This window comes from Moschus berezovskii, chromosome 6, assembly GCF_049115385.1.
Source record: "Moschus berezovskii isolate FMDL1 chromosome 6, NW_MosBer_1.0, whole genome shotgun sequence".
NCBI lineage: Eukaryota > Metazoa > Chordata > Mammalia > Artiodactyla > Moschidae > Moschus > Moschus berezovskii.
The window spans coordinates 61,025,006-61,040,280 of NC_142465.1; the positions used below are offsets into that span (position 1 = coordinate 61,025,006).

General features: G+C 49.8%; 1 protein-coding gene across 2 annotated transcripts in view; it reads right to left on the bottom strand.

The window, feature by feature from the left end:
* Nucleotides 1-2,152: 2,152 nt before the first annotated feature.
* The window catches only part of KIF5A (kinesin family member 5A), a 28,814-nt gene continuing 15,691 nt past the window's right edge, over nt 2,153-15,275 (bottom strand). Inside the window, exons 13-29 of one of the 2 annotated variants that reach the window (XM_088837077.1) lie at nt 14,785-14,853; nt 14,178-14,384; nt 13,727-13,873; nt 12,938-13,126; nt 12,441-12,558; nt 12,004-12,068; nt 11,785-11,894; nt 11,294-11,395; nt 10,729-10,789; nt 10,400-10,471; nt 10,135-10,239; nt 7,258-7,474; nt 6,887-7,040; nt 6,496-6,578; nt 6,053-6,080; nt 5,478-5,592; nt 2,153-4,448 (exon numbers count right to left, since the gene is read on the bottom strand). In XM_088837077.1, the coding sequence (XP_088693203.1) occupies nt 5,514-5,592; nt 6,053-6,080; nt 6,496-6,578; nt 6,887-7,040; nt 7,258-7,474; nt 10,135-10,239; nt 10,400-10,471; nt 10,729-10,789; nt 11,294-11,395; nt 11,785-11,894; nt 12,004-12,068; nt 12,441-12,558; nt 12,938-13,126; nt 13,727-13,873; nt 14,178-14,384; nt 14,785-14,853 (1,806 nt within the window). In that variant the 3' untranslated portion in view covers nt 2,153-4,448; nt 5,478-5,513. Of the gene's footprint in view, nt 5,593-6,052; nt 6,081-6,495; nt 6,579-6,886; nt 7,041-7,257; nt 7,475-10,134; nt 10,240-10,399; nt 10,472-10,728; nt 10,790-11,293; nt 11,396-11,784; nt 11,895-12,003; nt 12,069-12,440; nt 12,559-12,937; nt 13,127-13,726; nt 13,874-14,177; nt 14,385-14,784; nt 14,854-15,275 lie in introns of both variants that reach the window. The other variant, XM_055394707.2, reaches the window with a different exon arrangement.

The following is a 15,275-nucleotide window of genomic DNA, read 5'->3' on the forward strand; positions in this document are numbered from 1 at the left end:
TGGTGGCGGCCCGCGCGCCCCGACGCCTGCGCGGTGGGTGGGCTCACCTGACGAATGGGAGTCGCGCGGAAACCTTTTCCTTTGAGGGCTGCGAGCTGTCCTCGAGGCCCACACCAGTCATCCAGGCGTTGAGGTTGCTTCTTGGGCTGGACCGATTTAACCCTGTGGTCGAGGGCTTCGTAGCTGTAAAGCGCCCGCTTTCCAGTTTTGCCCAGTTTCTAGGAATAACCTCCCTCCTGAGGCTAACCAGAAAGCATTCGTTTACGAAATAGGCGATCCCTTAAGAGGGTTTTGTGCTTTTAGAAAGACCGCCCAGGCATCATCCTGGAGGATGACCAGAGTATTGCAAAAGTCTAGGCACGAGGTGAGAAACTAAAACAGTGACTATTGGGGTAGAAGGGGCATCTGAAGGTTCAGTTTGATGTTAGTGTGTAAAAGTCATAGTGGATGTGGGCTTTGAGGGAGAGGGAGACACTGAGAATGAATCCCGGGCTTTTGTCTAACAGTGTTTGGGGCACCTGAGGGCAGCAGGACATCTGGGCCCAGAGTTCAGCAGAATGATCTGGGCTGGGAATACGGGTTTAATTTTTGTGAGGAATCTGTAGGTGTGAATGACAACTCCAAGGAAAGTCCAGTGACTGAACCCTGGCATAGACCAGCATGGGAGAGGCTAGTGGGAGAAGACTGAGAAGAGGTGGCCAGAGAAATAAAAAGGGCCAGGAGAGCAGGGTCACAAAAGCCAAGGGAGTTGAGTTTCAAGAAGGAATGAATGGAGAGCCTTGTCAAATGTCCTGGAGAGGCGACGCAAGACAATGGGAAACTGCCCCGTTGTCTTTGCCAACTAGTTGTCTTTGGCAACTTGGGCCTTTTTTTTTTTTTTTTTTTCTTCTTAGTTGGCTGTGTTATGCAGCATGAGGAATCTCAGTTCCCAGAAGGGGAACTGAACACATGCCCTCTGCAATAGAAATGCAGTCTTAACCACTGGACTATCAGGAGAGTCCCACAACTAGTGACCTTTGGAAAGCACTTTCAGCAGAACAAGAGCCAGATCAGGATGGGCTGAGGGATGAATAGGAAGTGAGAAAGAGGGGAGGGAAAGCTTAAGACTTTTTCAGGAAATTTGGTTATGAGAAAACCTGGCAGGGAGTGTCTTATAGGGAAACACATGGTAAAACACACTTTTTAGGGAGACCTTACCAAGGAGAAGAGTCAAAATCATTAAAACAGAAGTTAACAAAGAAGATGCAAACTGCCCAAGACTGCATCGCTTTTATTTTCTCTACTGAGTCTATGTAAGTACCTTAAGAAAGAAAATCTAGAAGGGCCTTGATTTAGTCCAGAGAAGGGAGATTTATCACTTGTCAGAAAGTAGAAACAAAAGGGATTTATGTAGATAGAAGTGTGTAGGTGTGTGTGTTGGGGAGGGAATGAAGAATTTCACACTCCATCACCTTAATTTACGCTTTAAAACAGACAAAGTTGTTGCCTAAGAGAGGCAAGTAAGGGATTTAAGGAGGGAGGGTTTAGACCAGTTGCTCTAGGAAATGGGAGAGAAAACAGCAGAGATACACAGAAGGAATGTTAAGCCAGCACCAAGGTCTGGTTAACTCTGTGGCTCTTTGTTTTTAACTGCCCAGTGTTTTAGTTGTGGGGTTTTCTCTGTTCATCTCAGAAGCTTTTAAGTGAGAGCAGAGACAACAGGTAGGGCTGTGCCCTGGAGTTGGGGGTTAGAAGGGGGACTGTGGCGAACAATCTTGAGCCTAGAGAATTGAGCTCTTGGCAAGGGAGGGATGGAACTGATGCTGGGGCTGACGGTGGTCTGTGGGAGGACAAGAAAGAAAACAGGATCCCATTGTTGTTAAAAATTACAGACAACTTGGATAGGTGTCCACCAACATTGAATGGTTGAATAAATTATAGGGTAAGTTTGTGGAAAAAATATATGTATATTTTTTAGTGAGCTAAGCATGTATATTGACATGAAAGATCTCTAGGATATATTGTCAAGTGCGGTCAGAGGGGAAACCTGCGTGTAACTATATGGAAAAACACCTGGAAGACTGTCACAATGTCCCACACTGTCATAATGCCCTTCACCTGCAGGGAAGGGAGGGAGCCTGGGGAGGGATAAAGATGCAACACCAGAGAGTCATCACTGAATTTATTTCATTTTAAAGATATCTATGTACATCAAGTAAATACACACAGGGGTTGGTGCGGTTTGGTTTGTCGTCCACGCTGGCATGCAACATTTTGGCAGGAGTGAGTGAGCAGGCCAGGCGCCCCAGTGGAGACCCTGGCTCTCTGAGAGGAAGGGGGTGAGGGGTGAGGGGAGGGGAAGGAGGTCGAGTGAAGCTTCTGGTGAAGGCTTTATGTGTTCCTTATTTGCGTAAGTGAATTGTTTCCCTTACATCTTGCTCAAGAGAAGGCTGCTCCCTCTGTCACCTCTCTCCTCATTTGCCCGACACGTTCACATTTTCTTCTATGTTTGAAGAGAATCATTTGGTGGCAAGAGTACGTAAAACCCACTGGAGTCTTGGGGGCCCTGCGGGCCGATATGAGCACAAGTCTCCAGGTACACAGGAGTCTTCCTTCCTCTTCACCGGGGTCTGGAGACAGCGTGGCTCACTGACCCCACTCTTTCCCTCTTTGCTTGGGGCAGGGGAGCCAGATTACATCCCTTTCCTCTGAGCAGTGGTTTTCAAACTACTCTACAGGAACCCTCAGGGTCTCTTAGAACCGTTCAAGGGATCCTCAACTAATGAACCATTTTCCATCAAACTAAAAATGCAAAATGCCCAGCTCTGCGTCACTTCTAGTTACTCTTTATATCAGGGTTCTATTATAAGATTGGTTCTGAAAAACATTTGAATATCACCGCCTTGGATTTATTCCACACCCCTCTGGTATACTTTTTTTCCCTGCATTTCTCTTTAGTTGCTGAAAGGCCCAACAGGTAAAGGGAGAAGGGACTTCTTCCCTTGACGGAGTCATGGGCCATGACAGCCTGTATTTACCAGCTGGCACTCACACTGAGTTTTCTTTCCTGGTTAAGAAACTAAGTGATGGGTGGTCTGCTACCCTGTTCTTCCATCCCAGATAAAGACAGGCTATCTGGACTCTTTCTTGATTTTGACTGGCTTGTGACCTCCACTCTGCATCCCTGCAGTTACCTGGAAAGCCCCCTTAGCACCATGTGGTAGGAAAGGATATTAAAACAAAACCATAGTCCTGTCAATTACATGGGAGCAGGAGAGCCCCCCCCCCCCCAATATCCCGGGTCCAGCCCTTGGGCTCCTCCACCTCTGGAAAAGCTGCCCTGCCCCTTTCTTTAAAGTGCACTTAATGCCTGATAAGAACATTATAGAAAGAATTCTTGGGAAAAATTTTTTAATGTATATCAGGGAAAAGTCAGACTCCAGCCTGAAAGGAAGGCATTTCGAGATAGCTGTTTTGCCAATGAACTGGAAGCCCCCACACCAAAAGGTGGAGACATGGAAGAATATGCAGCCCAATATGGGACAGAGAAAGGAATCCAGCTCATCACTGTGGCAAAAAACACTTAGGAATTTTCCAGCCTGTTTACCCCCCAAAGCCAAAGAAGCAATCCTATTGCTTCTGCTTGGCTAGAACTAACCCTGTGGACAGGTGAACAACCATCTGATAGACTGTTGGGAATAGGTTGGCCTCCTTAACTTTGCAAAATCATTTTAAGCAGCTTTGGCTTCTAGTCAGGAGCTCTGGGGTAGAGAATGTCAAAAGGAGTTTCAGGGAGAAAGGGAAGTGGTCCCTTGAGCAATCCATGTTCTTGGTTTTCCAGGGGGAATAGGAAGGAGGAGGCAAAAGGCAGACTTCAAGGGGCAGAAGTGCACACCCAGAACCCCTCGGTTCAGGTGAGGGATGTCTGAAGAAAATTCTCTGTATAATTTAAGCAGTCCTTTCCTTTTATCCTCCTCTGTGCTAAAAGTGGAAGAGGAGGGAGGAAGAGGCTATTTCTGTATCTTATGATGCTAAGACATTCTTCTGCTTAAGGCTTTGTGTGCATGCATGTATGCGTGTGTGTGTGTGTGTTTGTGAAGGATCACAGCCCTCTAGCTCCCCTTTTTCCTTTTTTAATCATCTCCATGACTAACACCACTCAGTGTGAGAGACGCATATATGAGAGAAAGAAGAGACACTGACCCTCCTCCCTATGGCCCCAAATGAGGAGGGTATACTATGCTTAGAAATTGCTAAATACATCATTAGATAGTAGAGAGTAAGACATGGAGGAGAGAAGGACATAGCAGCAGCTTTTGATACAGAGATACAGAGTACAAAGAGATACAGAGTAAGAGAAGACATCAAACAGTACAGTCGAACAACAAGGGTTGTTGGGGAGGGAGTTAGTATCAGAGACCACAGGTTTGCAGCATGCTGAGAGAAGAGGCCTCAGTCCCTCTTAGAAACTGGGGAAGAAAGAGAGAGAAATTGTGAGGAACCATCTTGCAGCCTGGCTACTGAACAGGAACAGGGTGGCATCTAGGTCAGGTTGGGTTTACAAGCTGTTTGTTTGATACCAACGACCAGATGCCACCCTCCCAAGCCCCTGCTCCTCCACCCCCAGGCCTTCCCTATCTCTTCCTCCCCCATTCCTACTGCTTGCTTCTTATGCCTTTCTGCCTGTGTGTGTGCCTGGCCTGTTATTCTGGAAAACCCCTGGAAAGGGCTCAGCTTGGATGCCGCCCAATAGGAGGCCATGATCTCTTGTTTCTTATTCTCCAAGGATCCAAAGTGGACAATAAAACAGGATCCCAGTGCTCGGTTCTGGGCCCTAAAGCAGCCCTGGTGAGAAGCCTGGTGACACAGGCGGACCGGGAAGGTGCCTGCGCTGCTAGGAGAGCACAGGGGACAGCGGTGAGGAAGGCTTGAAGGTAGGCATGCACAGTTTCCTGCCTCCACCGGCAAGACGGGAGGAGAGTGGATACAGCAGCTAGGGGAATAAAACATCAGCTTCCTGGTGCATTTCCTACAGCTTAATGGTGATATATACAGATAGGCAGAGTGTAGGACACAGAGCTCTTCTACCTGTTGCTGTTGTTCAGTCGCCCAGTCCTGTCTGACTCCTTGTGACCCCATGGACTGCAGCCTGCCAGGCCTCCCTGTCCCTAAGATCTCCCAGTATCTACCATGACCCTTGTTGGTGCTCTGGATGGACAGTGCCTTGCCCACTTCTTCTGACATGTTGCAGTGACCCCTAGTGGCAGAAAGGCAGTACTGTGGCTCCCACTATCAGCAGACGCAAGGCAGGAGGGAGGGGCCCGTGTCCAGAGGACACCGGGCAGTTCTGATGTAGCCCCTAGGAGGGGATAGCAGGAGTTGAGGGACAACTATTTAGTAAAAGTTCTGAGATGATTAAAAAAGCGGGAGAAACAGAGAAGCTGAGGGCAAGGAAGGAAGCAACCTGAGACTGTTCAGAGGAAGTGGCCTGAATCTACCTGAAAGTGCAGGTCTGCGGCAGCCCCTGTAGGAGATTAGCTGGCTGCCGTCTCTTGGTGGAGAGGGAACAGCTTGGCCTGGTCCTCAGCCTCATAGCCACATGGCAGGTCGCTCCTGGAAGAAGAGACCCAACACAATCACAGCATCGTCAGCTCCCGTATGAATGACAGCATTCCTGTCACTTTGCACTCTCAGCATGCCCGTGAGATAACCAAGGACAGCAACACTGGGCAAGTCAAGGCCAGAGAGATGGAGCTGATCTGCCCAAGGTCACCAAGTTCCCCAACAGAGGAGAGAAACCCAGGTCATCAGACGTCCATGGTGGTTTTCCCCCCGCCCCCACAGCTGCAATGGCGAGGAGCCAAGAGGGCGGACTGGAGGAGGGGACAATGTTCTACCCAGAGGCAGGGGAATGACTGGATCCCCTGGACAACATGGTGATGGTGAGAATGGCTCTCATTTCCTCCTCCTCTCCCCAAAGGCTCTGGGGAGCCCCTAAATTGGGCACAAGGGAAAGGTAACCATTTCTTCTGTTCTCACCCAGAGAGCCCAAGAGCAGTGGGGACTGGCATACCTATTGTCATTGATATCTGTGGCATTTCCTGTAGAGATCACCGTGGAAAACACAGGATTGGAAGAAGGGAAAAAAGAGATGTGTTACAAACAATCACCTCAAACCCTCTCTCATCCTAACTCCTTGAAGAAAAAGGTAAGAGTCTTGGGAACATAGTTGCCATCTTGGTCTGTGGCACTCTTGTCTTCAACCACTCTGAGCTGCATCATTATTTTGTTTGACAAAAAATCTCCCTGAGCCTTCATAGAGGAGAGGAGAAGGGAAGGGAAGGGTGGGGGGAGGGAAGGGAATGGTGGGGACAGGCATGTGACCCCACTTCTAAGAGTCCAAGACCCTGAAGGGATGCAGTGTTTGAGCTGTAGGCACAGGGTCACTTATTCTTCTGATACTTTCCAGTTTGCCCTGGGGATCCCAAAGTCTGGTTACCCATCTTGTTCACTCACCATTGTCCATGTTGGCCTTCTGGTAGGAAGTCAAGGGGCCACCAGAAGATGTGGCCCCACTGCTGGTACAGGAGTTTGCGAAGCTGGATAGAGAAGAGGAGAAAGATGCAACATCTAATACCCACCGTCCACCATTCCAAGGACCACTGATCCACACTCACCCTCAGGGATGGAGCCATCCACCCTGCCTCCAAGACCAGAAAACAAACATGGCCGAAGATTAGGGGGGCAGATGCCCGCCTTCTAATCAAAGGTCTGAAGTTGAGAAAGGGGTTAGAAATGAAGCTATTTAGGAAAAGAATTGAATCTCACCCAATAATTAACCCAATCTTTTGTCTTATAAGGTGCAGAGAGCCTTGGGTTGGGGCTCCACCTGTGCCCAGTCACTCACTACATATCTGAGGTGGAACTAGGTGCGGCCTGCAGGTACAAGTTCTGGTAGTTCTGGAAGAGGCTGTTGGTGTAACTGATGCATTCAGGGCTCCGGGTGCCATAGGGGTTGGTGGGTGAAGATGCCGGGTAGTGGCCAGGCCGGACGGGTTTGGCTGCGGCAAAGAAAGGAAAATGACCGTGAAGAGACTACCTGTTCCTCAACAGTCACTCTGGGTCCCTGAGCTATACAGTTGAACTGAGTTGCTTATAAGATGATAATTCACTTTCTACTTTTTGGGGCAGGAGTGGTGGGGTGAGGCTGGGGTGGGGCTGCTTAACATCGAAGAATTTGCCAGGATCCCCCAGAGTGTGATCCCACCGCCCACTCACCGATCTGGGCAGAATGGCCCCGCTTGCCGGCGCTCTTGTGCCGCACGGCCTCCTTGATGCGGTCCACCTCCTGCTGGTACCGGCGCTTGTCCTTCATGGCGCCCTCCTTGGCCTCCTTCAGTGCGCCCTCCAGGGCCTTAACTCTCTCAGCCGTAGCCCTAAGTCGTTTTTCCAGTTTAGGAAGCTCACAACGCAGATCTGCATTGTCACGTACCAGCTGTGGGGTGAGCCCGGGTCAGGGGCCGGGAGAAAGGCAGATGAGGACGAGGTGCCGGAGTTGGGGGTGTGGGCAGGAGAGAGAATACAGAAAAGTCCCATCAGGGAAGGTGGACGCCATGCTGTTTCCTCCAAAGGCCTCATTCCCTTTACCTAATTGCTGCTCTGGAAAGTTCTGTCCTTCTTCCTTCAGCAAAGAGGGGTCAGGCATTAAAAAGTTACATAATTTTCTGAGCAGCAAAACATGTCAACTTCTCTGTAGCTAGCCCAGAATGCTTTCTTTTTTTTTAGGTCACTTTTTAAATAAAAAAATTCAACCAAGGAATGATGCATGCTACAGATTAATCTTTAGTTTTCAGCCTAGAACTCTTGTGACAGTGCCCTGTTCTTGTCTCTTCCTGGCCTAAACACCACCAAACCCCCAGTTTCTCACAGCTGGTGCCAGACCAACAGCCCCAAGGCAACCATGGGGACAAGGCACCCCTTACCCAGAGACGGCTATGTAGGCATGCACAGGGCAAGGCAGCAAGAGCACAGTAGCAGTTTGGAGGGTGGATATGGGGCTGAGCACAGGTTGGGTGCAGTGCAAAGCGGGAGCAGAAGCTGGATTACAGGCGCCCCCGCCCCCATCCACGCGGCTGCCCCATAGGGAGGAAAGAAAATGTTTGAGGTCTCACAAACATTTATGCTCATTACCTTCATGTTCGAGGATTCCCTGGGCTGGCCCTCTCCCCATTATAATTAAGCTAGAGCAATGGTAGCAACCATCTTACAGCCAGAAGAGACTTCCTGATCTTTTTACAATGTCTCACACAATGACTGGGGGCCTACAGATTGCAGAAGGAGCCGGCCTTGGAAGATATCAGGTACATCGATGTAGCAGGGGACACTGGGAGAATTGCCCCTTTCATTTTGGGACAACTGACAGATCATAAACAATGTTATTGCTGTGACAATAACTCAGTTCAATTTGTCACGGGCTGCAGCCCTGGCTATTTAAGGTCCTGTTTAACTGAGAGGTTTGACATCGCTAGTGTTCTCCTTTCTAGTCTTGTGTCCCCTGAGGGATGAAATTAGGAGGAGTCTTAGCCTATAGGTGAGTAGTTTCTGGTCTTTAAGACTTAGAACAGAGGCATGGGGGTGGGGGGTAGAGAAGGAAGAAGAAAACAACCTGTGATGTCCTGAAATGTGCCACAATGCAGATGAACTTGGAGGACATTATGCTAAGTCAAATGAACCAGGTGCAGAGGGACAAATTCCAGATTACTCCACTTAGATTCTACTGAGATTCTTAAAGCAGTCAAAATTAAAGAGGCGGAAAGTAAAATGGGGGTTGCCAGGGGGTGGGGAGAGTGGGGAATGAGATTATTATTTAATAGGGATGGAGTTTCAGTTCTACAAGATGAAAAGACTTATGGAGCGGGATGGTAGGGATGGTTGCACAACATTACGAATGGATTTAATACCACTGAATGGTACACTGCGAATGATTAAAGGTGGTAAATTTTATGTTATGTGTATTTTACCACAATAAAAAAGTTGTGGGGGTGGGGTGGGGAGGGAAGCAATGTAATATGCACTTGGAGAGAGAAGGAAAATGAACACAAAAATTAAAAAGAATGGCAAAACTGATTACAAATGTTGTTTCCGTCTTTTAACTTTTCTATAATGTTGTCACACTGTTGGATAATAAGCACAGGGTAAAAAATGGTAGTAAGGCCTTCTGCAGGTCCAAATAAAATAAACCCTGGGTACCATCATTGGGCCACAGCTCTAGGATTTTTTTGTTTTTTCATTATTAAAAAGTAAGGTGTCCTGGGTATTGACTGTATATGCTGGGTATGGCACTGGGAAGAAGAAAAGCTGAAGCTCTAGTTTAATGAGAATATGAGTGTAAAAGGCATTTTAAGGTGGATTTGAAAGGACAGGAATGAAGAATAGGTTAGGGTTTATTTTCAGAATTGTTTAAAGAGCCAGCTGACAGTATGTTGCACTGGTCTTCAAGGCTCAGCTGTATGGCACTAGGGAGGGTTACCTGCTCTGTGGGCACCAAACATTTCCTGTCCTGACTCCTTTGGACTGCCCCTGCCACCTCCCCATCCCATACCTTTGAAACCCAGTCTTCCACCTAAGGAACCGCAGCAGCAAGGAGGGGGACAGAGAGGCAGCAACTTAATATACAGGAGTTTTCACTGGCCCCAACCAGGGGCTGCCTGGACCATTTGGGACAACATCATGTCATTTCTCTGTGTGCCTGCCCCAGGCCTAGGCAGATGGAGTCCTCGCCACGAGAGAAAGCCCAGCTCCCCTGGCTGCCTCTGGCTCAGTGCTCTCCACTCCGGCTAAGGTCTGCCCAGTGTCCCTCACGTAGTCGCAGGCCCACACCTCTGAAACTTCTATTGGTTTTCACCTCACCCTCCAACAACATAGGCCTGGGAATTTCACTTGAGCAGAGGCAGGCTGGGAGCTTTGGGAAAGGGAAAACGGGCACAGAACCAAGAACAGGGTAAACGTGGAACCGAATACAGCATAAAGAAGGGGTCAGTAGGAGAGGGAAGAGGGAAAGGGAAGGAAAACATGCAATAAGATTTTTCTAAATCCAAGGGCCTCTGAGGATTTAGGGATCCCAGGCCTCAAAAGTTCTCTTCACCTCGCTCTTACCTGTTTGTGAACCTTTGTAAGCTGTTCCAGGTTGTTCTCAAGAAAGGAAATCTTCTGCTTTTGGGAGTGAATCCCCCCACTGTCCTCGGGCTCCATTTCTGCACTCTGAAGAGAGACGGGGTGGGGGAAAGATACGGCCATCCTTAGGCCAGTCAGGCCCCACTCAGACCAGGCCCAGAAGCCCCACTGAAGGCCACAGGGGCTGGAGAAACCTGAGGACAGGAGAGGGTTATGGGGGCTGGGAAGACCCCGAGGCAGCACTCACTTTCTTGACTCGAGTCGTGACGTCTTGAACGAACAGTTTGCGAAGGTTGTGGAGGGTCTGGAGTTCCCGGGCCTGCAAAGAATGATGGAAAATTTTGGGCCACCAAATACCAGGTCACTGTTCCCCGTCCAAAACTACTGGATCCTTCAGTCTCTCCAGACAAGTGAGTCACTCATGTTTTTACAAAAAGGTGTGTCCTGATCATGCCACAGACTTATTCACAGAAAGGTAGGAGGAATAGGGTGCAGAAGAAATCAGGGGGAGGGTTGGACACTGAAGCCACCCTTCCCCACCCCCCGTTGACTTGGCACAGAAGGGAAGTCACTCACAACTGTCTCCTCCAGACCCTTAAGGTCCTGCTTGGACTGCTCATGTCTCTCGTACAGAAATCTGGAGGAAGACAGAAACAGAAAAACCACTCAGGGCCACCCTGCCCCTCTGTCCTTCCTCCTCCATTCCTTGATCTATGTTTTCTTATTACTTACTATACTAGTTACCCATGTTCACAGTGCATAAATTAGAAAAGTAAGATGAGTTCCACAAAAAGCCCATGATTCTACCACTTACAGATCAAACCACCGTGAACATTCTGGTGTCCACCTTTCCAGACTCTTCCATGCATGAGGATCTCACATAAATGTTACGAGATTACACCATTCCTACTGTGGATAACCTGCTTTTTACACTTCATGGAACATCACCCACATCTTTCCACATCAGCTAATACTGAACAGAAGTCTCCTCTGTTTTCCCCCTCGCCATCAAGTTCTTTTGAGGACCTTGCTTCCTGTGGTCACCATATTCCCATCTAGATTGTGTCCTGTCCCTGCGGTATGTGTGAATAGCCATCTGAGCCCATGTGGTCTCAGGTCTGCAGGCGGACCCATCACTCACGTCAGCTCCTGGAGTTTGGTGCTTTTCTCATGTTCTTCATTCTTCAGCTTCTCGTAGTCAGCCTGGAGCTTCTCCAGCTCTAACTGGAGTTTCTGATTCAGGCTGCGGAAGGCAAGGAGGTATTGGGGAGAACAAGGAGAGGGACAGCAAGGGACAAAGGGAAGACTGACTCCTTCAACACTTTCCTTCTGTACACATGAGTCCTCGTAGGACTGACGCATCTACCTCGGAGTATTTTAGAGGCGGACTCAGGCTACTAATTCCATGGCAGAATAAGGGGCCCTGAGCTATCAAATCAGAGAAGCCTGGAGCATAGGGACTAGTCCTCACTCCTTGTACCTCCTGGAGCTGGACTGCAAAGTCGTGTCTTTGCTGGGGCATGACTCATGGAAGTTAAAGAACTGGATCCAGGTGCAAGAGGGAGTGTGTGAGTGGGCCCAGCCAGGCGAGGGAACCAGGTGGAGACTGGAGCCACACTGGGGAACTCTTACTCTTTGAGCTCATCGATGGTCTTCTGCTTCTCATTGATCTCGTCCCGGAGCCGGGCCAGCTGCCGGTGATGGGCCTCCCGGTGGCTTTCCATCTGCAGTTCCAGGGCCTTCTGCAACATAACCCCACCCAAGTTCAATACCAGACTCCCAGCCACCGGCTTGGTGAGGGTCAGCACGGCCCTGCCAGGCCCCAGTCTCCCCAACACTTTCCCCACTTGCCTTCACATCTTCTGTGTCCTGCGTGTCTGGTTCCTTGTCCTTCAGGGCCACCTCATGCACAGTTTCTGAGGGAGAGGGAGGAAGCAGTTTACATCACACCTACCACCTCCAGACAGAACTTCACATGGTGACCAGAGCGCCAGGCAGTGCAGGGCACAGTTACCCTTAGAATGGGCCCACAGGGATGTTCTGGGTGAGGACTGTCCAATTTCATATAGCAGGGACAGAGGATGATGGAGGGTTTATGGTTCATGTAAAATGAGCTTCATGTAAAAGCATGCTAAGCAGCATGTGAGTTGGACTCCAGGATTTCAGTCTAATGCTTTGGTGAGTGTGCTGACAGGTAGTTTCCTGTGATGTTTGTCGCTTTGCCCCCCAACACCCTCTCTGATCTCAGATCCCAGGATGGGTGGGTTGGAGGTTTAAGCAGGTCTCACCTTGGGCCTGGAGCTTGGCCAGCTCGTCACTCAGGGAGTCATAGGACTCTTCCAGGTGCCGTTTCTTGAGTTCCACGCTCTGCATGTATTCTGTCAGGGAGCGGATCTTGGCTTCATGCTGGTGGGGTGAGGGTTGGTGAGAAGAAGAAGATGGATAGAGTCAAGGAACAACTCCAGGCAGCACAGACCTCCCCAAGCACAGACCTCCCCAAGCTCCAGCTCCCCGCTTCCTGCTACAACTTCCACCAGGATGCAGGGTCAAGGGCCATTTCTCTGGAGAGCCTTGCTTTAGACCCTCTTGGCTCAGCGGGCAGTATCCCCCTGCACCTTCAATTCTCTAGCCTGGACCCTCTCCTGGTTGCCCAAGCTCTTCTGTCCTTGACTTCAGTTGACCCTAGGCCCTTGACAGAAACATGGGTGCTAGCAGTCATCCCACAACCACAGAGTTGCCGGCCCTCTCCCACGGCACCCAAAGGCTCTCGACTTCTGGCACTCACCTGGGAGATGAGGAGTTGGCAGGATGAGAGCTCCCGCCCAGTCACTTCCATCTTGCGGTGACATTCGACCTGAAGGTTCTCCAGTTGCCGGCACCGCTTGACTACAGACTTGACTTCAGATTTGATTTTGCTGATGTAGAGTCGGGCCACCGTGAACTCCTCCTCAATGGCCCCGCTGATCTCCACTGGCTGCGGGGTGAACATGGGAAGAACGGGGTGCCTCCTTGCTCTGAGAAGCCCCTTATCCATTTCCTTCTACTCGGCCTAGCCCCGCATGCACCCCCAGCCACAGGGACTCCAGTGGGACAGGTATGTTCCAAATAATTTTTAGCAGCTCTGTACCACCTGGCTTCTCACACTGAATCCCCCTCTCTGCACGTAACAATCTGTTCTGATAGTCACCCTCTTCCTTTCTATAGAGAAATAGGATATTCTGTAGTCAGACTGATCCACTTGATCACCCAGATGGGGCATTGTCACTGCCACAGATCTGTCTATATCATGCCTAATTTTGTGCCCCCATCTCCAAATCCTGCTAAAAGCACATCTCCACTGCTTTCTTATGCAGCAATGTGAATTCCACCAGGTATGAAGATCTAAAATGCGTATTTCAGCTGAGTCTATGCAAACGCTTGCGTGTCTTCCTGTGTCTAGTTTGCAGGTGTGCTTCCTGGATCTCTGTCCCCTCTTCTCAGTATCTCTGAGGACATGACTGTCTCACCTACACCTCCCACCGGTGCCCAGAACAAGAAAGATCTGAACAAGGTTGCCACGTCTTTCTCCACTCACCAGCTTAATCTCCCCGTTGCCCACGATGACACTGAACTCACTCAGGTCCTTCATCAGCCCGTTCAGTACCTCAGCAATCCGTTTTCGCTGGTGTCCACTGACCTCCTGCAGCCGCTGCAACTCAGACTCCAGGGACAGCATGGTGGCCTGTGGACAGTCCTTCAGGTCATGCCAGCACCATCTTCCTGCTTCCCTCCCCCACCTAGCCAGAGGCCTCTCCCTTCATGCATGACCCTGATGGTTGCTAGGAAGAGAAGACAAGCCCTGCAGAAGGGTCTGGAAGAGAGAGTGGCCAGGAGGGTAAAGTGCAGTGATGGAGTAGGAGAGGGGCCCACCACAAACTGAAGGACAGCACAGAGGTACAAATACAATACCACCCTCTTAGGAAGCAGAGTTCCCTCTGGACGCAGAAGGTGTTCTGAGGTCAGGGTGCTCCTGGCTGGCCACTCACCACCTTCTGAGACAGCTCATCCACCAGAAGCTGGTTCTGCTGGCTCTTCTCCTCCACCTCCTGGGACTTCTGGTCATAGTTCATGGCCAGCTCCTCCAGAGCCTGAAGCACTTCCTTCACCTCATCCTTTGCAGCGTCATTCTCTGACTGCAGGTGGCTCAGCTCCCGCTGGACCTTCTCATTGTCTCCTCGAGTGGACACCAGCAGCTGCAAGGGAAGGGTGGGTCATGGGCAGGAGTCCTCTGCCAGTGACCAGCTTGCCGGCTTCTTGGCCTGGGGAAGCTGAGCCCCCCTCACCCAGGTATAGCTCTGGGAGAGAGGCAAGGGTCCAAGCAAGAGTCAAGAGAAATAGGGTACCATAATGAAGGGTCCAAGCAAGAGTACCATAGAAATAGGGTACCATAATGAAGGAGCACCCAGACTCCAGCAGCTTCCGTGCTTTAAGCAAAACCCCAATTAAGCCCCTAGATTTCTATTGTCTCGGGGAGGTGACTAACCCCTAAGCAGAATGCCCCTTCTTCCATCTTTCCAGAAAAGGTCTTTTTCGTGCCTTTCAGGGATGGACACACAGCCCTCTCCTCTCGTGTCTTGCCCTCCTTCCCATTACCTCTTCCTGGTCCAGCATCTGCTGCTTGAGTTTCTCTATGAGTTGGCTCTGCTGGTTGATCTCATCATCCTGTCGGAGGCAAGGGGATAAGACCAAATGAAGGGAAGCTGCTTGTACCAGTTTAGACTTGGAAGCTTGGGGCAGATATGGATGTTGATGAAAACCCAGATAGTTTAGGCTTTGAGTTCAAAACATCCTAGGCCTTCCCTGGTAGTCCAGTGGCTACGACTCTGTGCTCCCAATGCAGGGAGCCTGGGTTCGATCCCTGGTCAGGGAATTAGATCCCACATGCCCCAAATAAGAGTTCCCATGCTGCAACTCAAGATCCCTCATACTGCAATGAAGATCAGAGATCCTGAGTGCTGCAACTAAGACCCAGCACAGCCAAACAAATAAATATTTTAAAAAGAAAGAAAGGAACTTTATATCCTAAAAAGAAAGAAGTCTTTTCTTCAGCTTCTCTCCTTGACTCCTGCCCTCACTTTTTAATT